Source organism: Micromesistius poutassou (assembly GCF_964030765.1).
Source record: "Micromesistius poutassou genome assembly, chromosome: 10".
NCBI lineage: Eukaryota > Metazoa > Chordata > Actinopteri > Gadiformes > Gadidae > Micromesistius > Micromesistius poutassou.
Window position 1 is genome coordinate 6,573,898 of NC_140280.1, and position 16,007 is coordinate 6,589,904.

The 16,007-nt window shown below is 46.5% G+C and overlaps 1 protein-coding gene across 1 annotated transcript in view; it reads right to left on the reverse strand.

Moving 5' to 3' along the window:
• LOC311353902 (neurexin-2-like) overlaps positions 1 to 15,475 on the reverse strand; it is a gene marked incomplete at both ends in the record, with an annotated part of 91,174 nt that extends 75,699 nt beyond the window's left edge. Inside the window, 3 exons of the mRNA XM_084473700.1 lie at positions 4,330 to 4,631; positions 13,071 to 13,091; positions 14,761 to 15,475. Coding sequence (XP_084329826.1) covers positions 4,330 to 4,631; positions 13,071 to 13,091; positions 14,761 to 15,475 — 1,038 coding nt within the window. The remainder of the gene's footprint in view (positions 1 to 4,329; positions 4,632 to 13,070; positions 13,092 to 14,760) is intronic.
• Positions 15,476 to 16,007: the final 532 nt, after the last annotated feature.

Below are 16,007 nucleotides of genomic sequence, written 5' to 3' on the forward strand. Positions count from 1 at the left end.
TATGAAGTGAGTTTGTGAGGTGGGGGGGAGGGGGAAGGACATGGGTCCACAGGTCGGCCTGGTGCGCTGCAAGGCGCAGTGCCTACGTGGTCAGCGAGCCAGCTGGGTTGAACTGCCCAGCCACCATCAAAGATAGCTTTTGCCCTCGATATGTGGCAATCTCCTTGGTCAGACAGAGATCACAGACATATCGCATGCGTCCCCAGCGAAGGATGCCCATTCGTCCTCCGGCCTGCCTCATCGTTATGAGCACGAGGATAATGGTTTCTAATCTAGCACCGGAGAGACATCTGACTGCTGTAATAATAATAATAATAATATGTCCCAGCCGGTAATTAATGTCGGTCCCGGGTATAAATTAGAGCTGTCGTTCTACGGCGTCTCTCAAGGTCTCTGATTTATCCGACAGGGAAAGCGACCTTACACTAACCTGCACCGAGATAACCTGCACTGTCTGTCTGCAGAATCAGTCTTATTGACACACACACACACATACACATACCCACGCACACGCACACACACACACACACACATAGGTCTGCTGCTGCTGCTGCTTAGTGCCAGTGTCAGAATTGAGGTCATGTTTTCTCCGTAGAAAGAGGAAAGACAAACATAAAACACTGACAAAATGTTTGCCTGGGTTCTCGTGATGGCCTAAAAATAGAAGAATAAATGATTCAATAAGGGGCTGGGGTGGGGGTCATGTAAGGCTAGAACGTCAAAGTATAGCAGTGTTGTGTGTATGGAGAGAGAGCGCGAGAGAGACTGTCAGATAGCAGAAGGAGAGAGAGAGAAAGAGAGAGCGTAAGTCAGATAGCATAATGAGAGATAGAGAGAGAGAGAGAAAGTCAGATAGCATAATGAGAGAGAGAGAGAGAGAGAGAGAGAGAGAGAGAGAGAGAGAGAAAATCAGATAGCACAACAAGACAGAAAGATAGGGCAAGAGAGTGGGAGGGATGGAGAGAGAGATAGATAGACAGAGAGGGAGAGAGAGATACAGAGAGAGAATGAGGGGGAGACAGAGAGAGGGTGATAGAGATAGATGTAGATAAAGTGGGTGAGTGGGAGGAGAGAGAGAGAGAGACCGAGGGTGGGTGAGAGGGAGGTATACAGAGCGAGAGTGAGACAGAGAGAGAGGGAGAGAGCAAGAGAGAGCAAAGAGAGGAGAGAGAGAGATGAGAGAGAGAGAGAGAGAGAGAGAGAGAGAGAGAGAGAGAGAGAGAGGAAGCCATATAGCAAAACAGAGGAATTCTATCGCTGCAGATAGACAGAAATACAGGATGCAGTAATAAATACAAAAAAACACTCTCCCACTGCAGCTCTCACAGGGGCAGGAAACATTCCCCTGTATCTACATGACAGTTAGCCAGCCCATCTGGGGGGGAGGAGGAGGAGGAGGAGGAGGAGGAGGTGGAGGAGGAGGAGGAGGAGGAAGGAGGAGGAAGGTAGGAGGAAGGTGGGAGTGTGGGGAGGGGCAGCAATTTACGCTAGAATCAAGTACACGGCAGGAAGCATAAGAGAGCCTGTAAGCAGAGGAGGAGGCGGAGCAGGAAAGGGAACGAGGCGAGGAGGAGGAGGAGGAGGGAGAAGAGGAGGATGAGAAAGAGGAGGAGTGAGGAGACAGAGAAGGAGGCTAGGAGAGAATGAAAGAGGTGAGAAGGAGGAGGAGGAGGAAGAGGAGGAGACAGGGGTTTGGAAGAGGAAAAGAGAAGGAGGTGCAGAGGAAGAGAAAGGGAGGGAGAAAGAGGAGGAGGATGAAGAGGTGGGGAGGATGTGAGGAGGAGGATGAGACAGAGGAGGGGGAGGCAGAGGAGGGGAAAGAGAAACGGGAGGAGGAGTAAATGAGGGGTGGAGCTGGAGGGAGGAGGAAGCGGTGAGGAAGAGGAGGAGGAGGAGAACGTGTGAGCGCGGGGGCGGCGCGGGAAGCGGCGCGGGGGCGGCTTCACAGCACATGGGCGTGCAGCGGTGGAGGTAGCGGGCGGCACCTTGCCCTCCTGCTCTCGGCTCAGCACCGAAACATTTGAGCTCGGCGTTGGCTCATCTCGCCGGCATGAATCAATGATGATGTGACTCAGATCCATTAGGAGGGAGAGCAAAAACAACCAGACTAAAAGCCATATGTAAATGAGGGTGTGGGGGAATTTGATGAAGCCAGGCAAGACATTTAGACTCAAACAGCTATCTGTTATGCATAATAAATCACGCCCACTGCCATGTTCATTTGCGGCTGTGCATTCTCTCATTACGTCATCCGATCTGGAAGCCGTGGCTAAGGGCCACTCTGGACATTGCCGGAACCTGTATCGGCCCTTGAGGCCCCCCTGAGGTAAAGTCTGAGGTATGTTCTGGCATGTATGTTCATACAGAATCCACGCAGCAACCATGCGATTACCTTGCAGCTAGATCAATGATATTATTATAAATACAGTATATATCATAGTGAGTATCTCTACCTCTCTCTCTATTGCCAAAGTTGACAAACATAACAAAACAACAAATCATTTATTTGAGAAAAATGAACAATAATATAAAATGAAAAACATTGATATACATTATGAATACCACATTAGTTGGAAGTCAAATATCTGTATGTCGGTCTCTCCGTCTGTGTTTCTCTCGCTCTCTCTTTACATATAAGGATAAGAAATATCTACCACTGAAGGATATACAGTGCTGGGGTTTTCATAGTGTGCAGTATACATAATATTATGAAAACCCAAGGCTAATTACAGCACCAGTTATGTGAGAGTGCTCTATTATGCCACTGAGTTTTTGAAACCTCTACATTACAGAAGGTTTTACTACACGGTGGAAAACCTTTGAAGTACGTGTTCACTAAAGCATTCACTGTGATATATTTCCATTTAATGTTTAAGAAGTGTTGCACAGTGTACAATTACATAACTACATAATCCATGTGCTATTTTGAACAAAGGAAAGGACATGGTGAGGTGCTATAAATAGGGATCAAGGACCACTGGTTGGTGGATTAGTGGACTATTTTCAGGATGCTACCGCTGACATTTTAGCGCCGCAAAACAAATACTTTGATTGCCTGAAATCCAACATTTGTTTCCCTTACATCTAAAGGGGTCAGCATACCTCATGGGGAAATAAGTTGGGCAAGGTCGTCGCAAGATGAAGTGATTGCAGAGAAAACGCACAAGCGCATGCCTCACCGAATGTTGCTTTCAGCACAAATTGCACCTCCAAGATCTAGCAAATTGCCAAGCAATCCGCAGAAGACGGCGACGCAAACCTCGTGTGTGATTAGTCACAAAACAAGACATGTGGGATTCATTTTGATCTGGTTTCCCCATCTCCGGTGAGACCAGACTGGTCTTGACTAATGGGATGTTCACTGTCCAAACCGAACCCGTGTCGAGTATAAAACAAGTTTGTCTGCGGAGTACCACTTCAGTCTCTACTAGCCGAGATAAAATCTACTTTATTTGAAGCATGCTGTCCACTTTATACGAGAGCAGGCTGCGGTGGTCACAGTGTTCTTGTTGGTCATTCTGACCACACTGGCTATTCTAAGATGGCCGTCTGCTGTGTAAATCGTAGGGGTCCGGATATGTGTTTTTCTGTAGTCTGTGTTTTAATGTTCCTTGAAGACAATGTTATGAATGCGCTTCTCTTTTCACAAACACCATCTCTATCACAACAAAGAAGGTAGTTCACAGCTAATGAGCTTGTAGTGTGCTGGTGGTGATCGTCTTGTTATAATCTACTAAATTATACTCTCATGAGAGTATAATTTAGTAGATTATAACAAGACGTTTAGGTAGCGCACACATCGTTTTACACAGCAGACTCTGCTGCCCAGGATCTGTGGGAACCCTCGGGGCGATATAAAGTTTATTTTGTCATGGTCTTTTGTGTTTGTGTAGCGAGACTTTTGAGATGCTAATTGCAGTAAAAGATGTTAAAGATGCTAAATGCTTCCCTTTCACACACACTCACACACACGCACACCCATCCATCCGTCTTTCCTTCTGACTTTCTATATCTGTGATAGACAAACAATCATTCGGTGAATCAATCTGTCTGTCTGTCTGCGTGGCTCTGTGGCTGCACGCCTGTGTAGGTATGGGTATGTGTGTGTGTGTGTGTGTGTGCGCACATCTGTCTTTCTGTCTGCTTATGCAAACATGCACGTGTGTATACAGTGCACGTGTGTACAGTGCAGGTGTGTGTGTGTGCGTGCGTGTGTGTGTGTGTGCGTGCATGTTTGCCGGTGCTTGCATGTGTGTGCGTGTGCAAGTGTGTGTGTGTGTGTGCGCGAGCGCGTGCGCGTGCGTGTGCATGCGCATGCGCGCGACGTACCTGGCGCAGGTTCCGCGTGACCCGCACGTCATGCCAGCCGTTGTCGTTGAACTTGCCGGCGGCGGGCTCCACCAGGGCCTCGAAGGCCCCGGAGCCCAGGTTGATGACCAGCCACAGGGCCCCGTTCCTCAGGGACAGGTTGACGTAGTCGGCCGAGCGGCCCGTGTGCAGCAGCAGGCCGTTGCGCTGCAGCGTGCGGAAGGACAGCGTGATCTCGTCCAGGCTGCTCTGGATGGGCGTCTGGGAGAGGTTGTAGCTGAAGAACTCGTTGCCCTTGAAGGTGGCCACCGACTCGGCCTGGCCTGGGGTTGGGGGGGGGGGGGACCCAGGGCGGGGGAAACACACGTCTCTAATGGCCGCCCAAGCTTCGTCAGGACCCCGAGGGGACTGACGAAGGGACCACCCTCCCCCCCCCCCCGCCCCCCCCTTCGTCCTTAAGGGGGGAGGGGGGGGTCAAGGTCGAACCACGTACAGACCCCGGGGATGTACCCTTTACTTATTATGAGGCTATATCTACACACACACACACACATACACATATATATATTGAAATACATATATATATGGCATCAAGAAGACGTTGTAAGCCATCTGACTTATCTAAATGATAAATGCACACAAACTAGTAGAGCTCCTCATAATGTCTTCTATTCTACCATTTCCAATGACAGCGTGAGAATCATGGAGAGGTATATATAAGATGTTATTTGTGATGGTTGTTTAACATCAGTGTCTCGTTGACAGGATTAAAAAAAAAAAAAAGCCAATGATCTTTTGGTTTGGGTTGTTTGTGGAAATTGTTCAGAAAATGGAGTTGTCAGGTTTTTTCTGTTGTGTTTGTTGACGACAATTATTGAAAAAACACAACACCTTCCTAGAAAGAGACAAGTTTTTTCCACTAAAGACTGAATATTACCTGGAATTGTGTTCACAGATACCTGTGTCAAAGTCAACAAAGAAAATACATAAATAAAGAAAAAACACATCCAAACAGATAAACGAACCGATTCAAGTCAAAAAACGAAGGGATTAATTGGGAAATAAATAAATAAATAATAAATAATATAAATTTGAATAAAGTGCAAGGCTGACTTTGGCTTTTATTTGGCAGATTTATCGCTGCTTGTCAACGGCTGGGCCAGACCGCCTTTTAGAACTAGAGTATTTAACAGCGAGATCCCCTATCATCGTTAACGCCCTGACCCAGATTATTGCTCAGGCGGAAAATCGCTGGCTACATTTCTGGGTTCATCTAAAAAACTTCAGCATTTAAAAAAGAAAAGAAAATGTGGTTTGTCTTGGTTTTACAAAGAAGAGCAAAAATAGCTTGCTTGTCGAGACAGCGGACAGGGAACTTTTAAGAAGACTTTGGTTAATATTCACTACGCCGTGTTCACACACACACACGACTATGAATGATCTCGAAACGACTGACCTTTAACCCTTTTCAGCCCGTTTAACTCTTTCATGAGTGAAACATTTGAATTGTCTTGGTTTGCTTAAAAGTAGACGTAGTCCACAGCAACTTACGCATGCAATACCAATACGAACATCAAGGAAGATTTATCCTTTAACAGTAAAAACAAAAAAACGCTGGCATATGTTGTTCTGAAAAGGTGGATTCAGCAGTGGATATTCTTCACCTCACACCAACAAGCAAGAAGAACCGAGGAAATCCTGTTTAGTCAGTCAACCCTATTACTGTTCCCATTTTACATTCTCCCTCTCCTTATGGTCTCTTTCTACTAGTGGCCTGCACTTAATCCAGACATACGGCTATAGAAGCAGCACTCCCACTGTATCTATGGAAGCAGCATCTTCTCCATTAGGTATTTAAGATGGCAGCCATGTTTATCTCCATCAGCCAAACCTTTCCTAATGCCAAGGAGGTTGCATTAGCCAACAATGTCCTCCTTCGGCTCTGTCTTAAATCCAATCACTTCTCTCTCGAACATGAACGTTTCCTGGAGCCAAGAGCGGGAACACAGAAGTAGGCCTCTAATCTATGATGTCACACTGATGTACCGCCAGCAGCGGCTCAATTTACAAAGAACCAGCAAATTACTTTCCTGAAGTTTTACAGCGTATCTCCCGGATTTCGTTTTTTTTTTTCTTTCTCTCTCGCTCACTCTCTTTCTCTCTCACTCTCTTTCTCTCTCACTTGTATAATATTATGGGCTGCTACCGTTTCCCGACCGGGCCTCATTGTTTAAAGCAGTCTACCTGTCCAGCCGCGCGGCTGGCTTTGTACTGTGTATGGGCGCTATTTCTTAACACCTCCACGCGGGAATGTGTCCAAGAAATGGAAATGATATGATTTGATCGTTCAATATTGGAAATCTGAGACATTGTAGCCTGCTGTGGCATAGTAATACACAAATTAACATGGAGATGTCGATTAAGATATCATGGTGCCTGTTGGGGATCATTCTACTTTGGTTTATATATGTTTTATTACTATATATATATATATACAGTATATAATAATTATTATAATTATATGCATCACTTTGGGGAGGACTTGCGAACCACATGATCTCCAGCTCCTATTGGCTGAAACATATCCCATCCGCTTTAATTGGTCAACTGTTTCCTCAACATTTCTGTGTTATGTTGAACATTATATTTCTTTTTAAACACATTTGGTATGACCTAAATGATCTGTTTCTTTTATTTGTTTAATGTATTCATGTATTGAATTCCACTATAAAGGCATTGAGATGTGTGAAGAGGACTCTTAGGCCCCTTTAGTGGTTCTGAAATCAATGACCTTGCATGTTTGTAGTTTTTTTTAAACAATCTTGTAGTGGAAGAGCAACAACGCTATTTGTAGAAAACTTTTGTTAATTTTCCTCTCTCTATCCTATATTCCCAATGCAGCCCAAGAATCATTTGCGCTCTTAGGCGATAAATATGGTTAATTTGCAGAGGAATGAACATAAATGCAAATTCAAAATACATTAACCCCTCTAATCATATGGAGTCAACTTCAAACTCTTATTTTGCATCTACACTTATGCGACACTTTACTCGCAATCCTGTTATGCAAATCCAGGTGAATTATCTCTAAAAGCACTATTGGCCATGGCTTTGTGGAGTTGAGGATCAATAAGTGGAACATTAGAGCTGTTTATTTGCAGGGGGGAAACACAAACCGCTGCTGCATATTAGAGAGTGTATTGACCTACTGTGTGTTGAGCTGAAACCTCTCACACGGGCTGATACAGGAGCCAGCCTGCATCCCCTCCTGCCTACAACCTGTTCTGAAATCCCTTCTTTAACACCACGAGCACCAACTGATCCAGAGGTAAACCCTGTTTTTTTTTATTTTGTTTGTTTGTCGTTTGATCCGTTACCTTGGCGATTAACTGCAGAGGGTCAAAGGTGAAGTCCCAGAAGCTCAGTCAGTGGTCAGGACAAAGTGGGTGGGGCGAGTTGTGACGGGACAACACATTCGAGTGAGTAACACACACAGAGCATCACATGACAGGAAGCAACAGATGGAATATGCAAATACGTGAGGAGAGATAGATAGGAAATTACTGAGGCACAGTCAACGCAAATGGTTGCAGGGAGGCAGGGCGGGAATGAGGGAGGGAGAGGGAGGGAGAGGGAGGGAGAGGGAGGGAGGGAGAGAGGTGATTCTGGAGGTTTTAAGGAGGGACGAGCAAGCCAGTTGACCCCATACCTTGGCGGGTCAGCTTCAGATGCGCCAGACCTTGAGGGAAAGAATAGAAAGAAAAAGAAAAACAGGGGATCGGGAGGAAAAAAGAGGAAGATCATAACGAGACTCGGGAGAGGAACGGAAAAGCTTTGTCACAATGTTGGACTGCAGTTTGTGACAGACATCCTCGGAGGTACGGATGTCGGAGGTCCGAAAAAAAAAATCAAAAACATAAGGAAATGATATTGAAAAAAAAAAAAAACGAGAAAACAGACAAACACCTCGAGGGGGGTGGGGGGTGGGGAGGAGGGAGCTGCGAGAGGAGAAAAAACAACATCTTGCTCAGCGCAACCCCTGGAGGGGTTGCTCACAGAGATGTTTTTTTTCAAAATGGAACACATATGCTACAGTAAACGCAGACCGAGTCTGAATAGTTTTCTATTTTATTCCGGTCCAATCTATAATTGTATTATTTTCGGGGGGGGGAGGGGGGGGGGGTATTATTTTCAACACAATATCTTTTATTTACTAAACCTTGTTTGGAACCAACAATATAACAAAAATTTACAAGGGAACTGTTCAAATAGTAAACTATGTGGACAAGATAGAACAGGATCAATACTGGATCCTAGATCTAGCGATACTTTACAAGGTATTTACTTATGGTCAAATATATTGAAAGGAACAAAGAACAGGATGCAACCTATAAATCCAGTGTCTCTGACACTAGTAAACTGTTCCACCGCAGTAACTTTAATGTTCGGCAATTAGTTTATCTAATTACAGCATCTTTGGCACCGCATTAAAAAGCTGACTCCCACACACCAGGCGTTGCCATTGTGTCAAATTGGTGTGTTTGGCACGATTGTGGATAACATGTTATTGATCTTTCACTGCGCTAATTCACCGGGGATTTACAACACAGCTCATTTGGTTGGTAGATACGGGCTATTGTGCACACTCACACATATATATGTCCATCAGTACACACACACACATATATATATCCATCCATAGCACACACACACACATATACATACGTATCCATCCACCCACACACACACACACCATTACGGATCCACTGGATCTCCTGACCCTGACTCATTAGCATGACTAACGGGGGGTGCATGACCGCAGCGAACGCCCATACACAGCATCATCCACTGAAGCTTTTTCAACACCAACCATTAATTTCTTCTTATTTTTCCATTAGAGCAGAATTTCCTCCTGGAGAGGGGTGGGGGGGGGGTTGTTGGAGTAAAACCTAATTTGTTAAAAACTTTGTAAACATTAGAGAAGTATGATTCATTTTAATAAGAAAATAAAAAACTAAAATGAAAACGGTAAAAGCAGTTGGCATAGCAACCGGCGCACATTTTCTTTTCCTCTCTCCGAAACGGCATGTTCAACAGTCTAACCCACCTAAAATGCTCTCCCCTTATCTTTGCACACACACACCACTACTTTCTCAGATGAACAACACGTTCCCTAGTATCTCTCTCTCTCTCCCTCCCCCCTCTCTTCCCCTTTCTCTCTCTCCTTCTCTCTCTCTCCCTCCCCCCCTCTCCCTCCCTTTCTCTCTTCTCCTCTCTCTCTCTCTCTCTCTCTCTCTCTCTCTCTCTCTCTCTCTCTCTCTCTCTCTCTCTCTCTCTCTCTCTCTCTCTCTCTCTCTCTCTCTCTCTCTCTCTCTCTCTCTCTCTCTCTCTCTCTCTCTCTCCTGGGCACAAGGAGGTACACTCTGGTGTTTATGTTTCCACAATTATTGTCCTGAATATTTTATTTTAATCCCGAGCAACAGAGCTGTAAAAGATTACTTGTGGAAGCAGTGGCCTCTGTCGCATCACACACACACAGTTTTAAATGAATACGTTGGGAATGTAGAGTAACCCAAAAGACGTCCGGGTACCTGCATAAGCAGAACGAGTGTGGGGGGCGGGGGGAAAAAAAGCTATTCATTCATTCATCATTTATATATATTTTTTCAAGCAAATGTTACTCGAACCGTGTCAGTGTTAGTACACATTTGTTTTTATAATTACATAGGGTTGTTTGTTTTTGGTTGTGATCCTTTCCTAGCACGGACTCGTGAGCACTCACGAAACAAGGAAAATAAACAAAATCCTCTTTCTTTACGTTATTCTCTGATTTGATTATCTACAGCCACCCAGCACTCGTGCCTTTGAGGTGCTTTGCTGTGCCGGATTTACACTCGCAGCGGCTCTAATATTGATTCTATGCTTCCCTCGCCTGTAAAACGCTGCTAAATGAATACATGCAGATGTATAAAGACTGCTGCCCAATACAAGACATGCTTTATCAGTCCTGTGGTGGAATTGAATATAATTAGAGGGGATCTTGGATGTGAAACCTATTGCTGGGGGATTAGGGTGGGCTGCGTTTGTCTTCGCGACGGCGTGGACGCACTCGATGTGATCCAAGTCTAATTAGGGATTAGCCCAAGGACACGTCCACGCCACACAACGCCACAGATCTCCCGTTTAAACCTTTCTTGGTTTGCCTTGTCAGAGTCCACATCCGTCGGGTCCCGATTCAGAGCTATTTGATCTCCTCAATGGTATATTTTAAAAAGAAAACAAGAAGAAACGTCTGGAAAATGAATATCGACCCACCGCAAAAAAATGACACATTTTCACATGTATCGACTGAATGACTGCGGTGTTAAATATTGGCTTTAACCCTCTTCAATGCGTTCCCGGCGTCATGTAACGAGGGATCCGCAGGGGTCTTTTCTGGGGCTGTACAAGCTTTGTTAGGTGGTGGTCCTTATCTCTCTCTCACAGGCCACAGTGATGAAACACAGGGGGGCAGCGAGGGGCTGGCGAGACTCGGCTCTCCCTGGCATCAGAGAGTTCGGTCCGCCCCCAGATAGATCCGGGTCCAGGCTGCGCCTCCGTGTGACGGCCGGACGGAGGGACGGACGGAAGGACGGACGGACAGACGCCGGACAGCTGACTCACCTGCAGTCCACTTCTGAATCAATCCAGACAATTTATATGAAACTGCAACGCAGCATCCGTTTAAAGTGGGACACAAAAAGAGAGAATTCTTGCAGGGCATACATTCCCCGGACTCGCGGCCGGGGTGGCTGCGGTAATATATATAGGTTAGCATCCATACTATCCGGGGGGACGACAGCGGCGGAGGCTAAGGCATTGAGCTGTCTACAGCCACTGATTTAAGAGGCGTAAAGATGCGGCTGCCAACTAGGACAGGGGCCTCATCTCAAGGATAGCACGGGAGATGGCCGGCGGGATGAAGAAGAGTGTCATTTTCTGTCACACTTGTTCTCATGCATTTTTCACCGGAGATTGTCTTCATGTCATGATTCAATTCAGGGAAGATTATAGCCAGCTCATTACGGTTGGATATTATTAAATGACGCCCTTTGTTTCTGTTGGGGAGCCCGGTCACCAGCTAGCTTCACTCGAGACAAATCGAGTTAATTCCATTTTTGGCCCGGCCTTAAGAAATTAAACCTATTACCTATTAGTGAGGAGTATTATGTAGATGCGGACCTGGAAACAACTTGGAACAATAACAGTTAAGTCCCCGGAGCCCGCTGTCGCCCAGAGCCAGGCGTCAGCACTAATGGCGTGGATAATTTACTGTGTTGTCAGGACTCACAGTAAACATTTAATTTGCGCCCTGTCTGGTTTCCATTCCGGTTCGACAGGAACGCACTCTGAACGTCTTGCATTTTAATGCTGACCCAAGCCACTCTCTCACCCAATTATATTATTTACATGTACATGTTATTTACAAATCATTTGATACTAGAATAGGAAATGGACGGTCGTTTGGTTCCATGTTTTAAATGCTGGCTTGTGACAACACAGAAACATTGTAGACAGAGCCATCGCCAACCCAGTGCCATAGGGATGGAGACAACACAACACCGGTTTGACCCGAGGGGGGAAAAATCGCCGGTGGGTTTTGAAAACCCGCATGAATATGTTCAACAGTTCTAAACAACAGAGCTCCTTTTAAAACCAGACCTCCATGGAATCCTTTTATCACCATGTCTCGTAGGCCCATCTACTGAACCTGCCTTTAAACCTGACACGTGTATTAAATTCGAACAGCCTCCCTTTTAAATGAGCGAGACAGTTCATTTCATCACCACGGCTTCCACGTCGATCCCGTCTGGTCTGAGACGGCCACGTCTGCGTGATCAACAGAGATCAAATGTAGCTTTTAACAGGACACCTGACCCCGTCGCTGTGTGAAACACACAGGGAGCTGAGACACATCAGCGAGCTACTGATTTAACACAGCCTGCTTTTTGCGTACTTTGTACTAGAAAGCAACAAACGACTGCCTTTTTTAATTGACAAAACCCTCTTATGCTGCATACGATGTGGAGGACGCTCCTCTATGGACTTGCAGCGGTAGAAACACGATTGTCCGCTGAATGCAAAATCAAAGCGCGGCAGCAGCAACATCTTATGTGCTGTGCAGAGACAGACTCCATTATCTTGTCCCAGCAGAAGAAACATTCCAATCTAAATTATTCAAAGAAAGGAATTTACGATAGCGAAGAAATAAAGGAAGAAAACGGCTTCAAATATTGATACAGATTAACCATAATTAAGGAAATTATTTGAAGAGCGTAACTTAAAAAAAAAAAAACTCTGTTGTCTCTAGACTAGCATACTGATAATATATTCAAACATACTTGCAGAATATTCTAGCTTACTGATAATATATTCTAAGATACTGATAATATATTTTAACATACTGATGATCTCTGATGAAAATATACCAGCATACCAATAATACATACCGGCATATTGGAAATATATATCATCTTATTGATATATATATCCCAGCATCGCTCTACACATGAATTTCTCCATCCTGCTTGACCCTAATGCCCTGGCCATCATAATGCATCTCCTCTGGGGTGAATTAGTTGTGTGTCAGAACTGCAGTCCAAATTGACAAGAGCCACTTGATGACAAAGCCCTGGTGAGTTTTAATAGTAAACGATAAGACAGCACACTCTTCTTAGGGAAGAACAAGAACAGGGTGGGCTGGAGGGGGGGGGGGGTCTTACCTTCAACTTCCTTCTGGACCGCTACTAGAAAGAGAGAGAAGAGAGAGATTGGTTTTAGAGATATTGACTTTGCAGCCGCTTATGCCTCGATCTTTCTACATCTTGGCCCGTGGATCTTTTTCTATGGTTGTTTGAAATTACACAGCGAGAGACGATTTCTCTTCACGTCCTGAACGTACAAAAGACTGAAATGGGTTTTTCCGCAAAACATGAAGCGGGTTGTTTGTGGGGGGGAATAGAGGTGTGAAGGTGGGATCTGGGATCGTTTTAACGCTCCGACAACACGCTTTATCAAGCGTTTCCTGTGTGGGATGGGAGAGAGCGGCTGGGTGAATCTATATATGACGGAGGGAAATGAGTCAGGGGAAGGAGAGGCGGGCTCTGCTTTAATAAAACAGATGCATGATCGCACATCTCCCCGAGTACGTACTGTGGTCTCAGCGCCGCGGCAGAGAGAGAGAGGGGCCAGGCTGAGGTTAACTTCCAGACACGGTTTAAACCGCTACGCCTCTCTACTCGGCTATATACTATTATGTTCTATTGAATTGCATTTGATTGCGTACAATTGTCAATCTACATCGTACTAGGATCTAATGTATTCTATTTTGTTAAACTGCATAGTGCCTATCTGTATCCGAATGTGTTCCCATCTGGTCTGAGGAATTGCATACAATCCTGTTTTGTTCAATTTTAATCACACAATATCTTCGTCACATGACTGTTTGTGTGTTCTCGGCTGGCCCATTCTATTCTGTTATTTTATATTTGATGGGGTTCAGTTGTGTATTTAACTATATGCTAATGCTAAGGCCCTAATGCTCTGTTTTAGTCGGTTGCTAATGAGCTATTCTTCGAGGTGCCGCGGTTGTGCATAATGCATATCTTTGATGCAGGGCATGAGTCACAGTGCTGTCATGCCTATAGGCTGGTGTCTGTAGATTACACAGGAGGGGAGGGGAAGATCAGGTACATGAGAGACACCAGAATCAATATGTAACGCTATAATAGAGCCTGAGAAAACCCTAGCCTTATCGCTGGAAAAAAAACATTCTCCCCTGACCCGGAAAAAACGCTACAATATTCCAATTCAATAACAGCCTTCAGAATCTCAATCCGAACAATGAACCATCGTGTCGAACAATGTGGTTTCCCATGATGTGGCGCTTTATTCTTTTAAATGTGCCTTTTTCCAGAAATGTTTCTGTTAGCGGGTGAAGCCTCAATCTACCAACCGTCAATCTCGCCGAGGCCACCTGGAACTGAAAAACACTGAGCTGACATCAGGAACAATACGCAAAGAAAAGGCTGGCAGTGCAATTACCATGTTCAGATCCCTGCTGGTTCCTCTGTGTAGTATCACCTTCAGCTTTCTTTCACTCAGACGCCGTGCATCATGAATTCTCTTAGCTTATTTTAGCTTTTATTATTCTAGCCTGTCGGTTAGCTTGCGTCATTTTAGCTTATCCCTTAGCTTATGGGGAGTTTATTGCCTAATTTTAGCCTGTCTCTTATCTTAGCGAATATTTGCTGGTCTCTTATCTTATCTCAGCTTCACCTCGGTGTTTTAGCCTTAATTACCTTAGTCTGTTAGCTTGGCTTACCTTGTCTTTAAGCCTATCCTATCTCGTCTCTTGGCTTATCTCATCTCGTCTCCGAGCTTGCGCTCGCAACCTGGCGCGGCCTGGCTTACCTTCCTGGCAGTAGCTGCCCTTGTAGCCGCTGCCGCCGCAGTCGCAGACGGCCTCGCCCTGGTGCAGCGAGCACGCCCCGCCGTGGCCGCACGGCGAGTGCACCTCGCACAGGTACTCCACGTCGTTGTGCACCCCCTGGCCGTCCAGCAGCAGGGGCGCCGCCGCCCCCACCTTCAGGTTGGCTATGAGCCCCTGGAACGGCGGCTCGTACTTCACCGTGCTGGAGGTCAGCGCCGACAGACGCACGTCGGGCGGGATGCCGCCCACAAACAGGTCGCTGGCCACCGCCATCTCCCCGCGCTTGGACCGGACCTCCGCCCGCTTGCTCTCGTTGTCCACCGCCAGCCGCGTCTCGCGGTGGTCGCGCGTGAGCAGCACGCGGTGCCAGCGGTGGTCGTCCACGCGCGTCTCCGTGTGCAGCCGGGCGGGCTCCGCGCAGTGGATGGTGAAGCGCAGCTGCAGCCGGCCGTCCACCACCAGCAGCTCCAGGAAGTCGCAGTCGCCGCCGTCGTCCAGGTAGAGCACCAGCGCCTTGCTGAGGTTGGTCTTGACGATGAGGCTGAGGTCGCCCGTGGCCTTGGCGTCCCAGCGGCTGTAGCGCGCCCACTGGCCGGGGACCCCCTCGTACTCGAGGGCCACGGCCGCGGCGGCCAGCAGCGCCAGCGCCGCCGGGAAACGCAGAGAGCGTGACGGCCGACCTTCACACCTCCCCATGATGGTGATGAAGGTGATTGACAGCTCCAAATTATTTTTCCTCTCGGGCTGCGGCTACGTGACGGGAATCAGAAGCGAGCCTCTCTCTCTCTCTCTCTCTCCCACACGGCCTGCTTTCGCTTTCTAATAGTTTTTTTTTTTTGTGGCTGTTCTTTTTTCGTGCTCACTTACTTGTCGTCTCACTACAAAAGGCAACGGCGAATACAATGCAATTCAAGATGGCTAGATGTACGAATTAAGGCTTCTCCGTTTGGGGCTTCCCTTTTCCCCTGAATGTTTTTGCAGTTTTTCGAAAAGGTGGACTCCGAGCGTCAGAGTGAACAAGCGCAACACATTCCAACGTATGAAGCACCTCAGTTTGGGTTTGGGGTTTGGAGAGGGGAGCAACTGAAGCACCAATCCACACGACACTGTGTCTCCGGTCAGCCGTCTGCTGCTCCATCCACAAGGTGTTCTGGCCGCTGTCCAGTAACACTGTCCTTCCTCAGGTCTCCCGGGATTGGCTAGGCAGACAGCCAATCATCGACTGGTA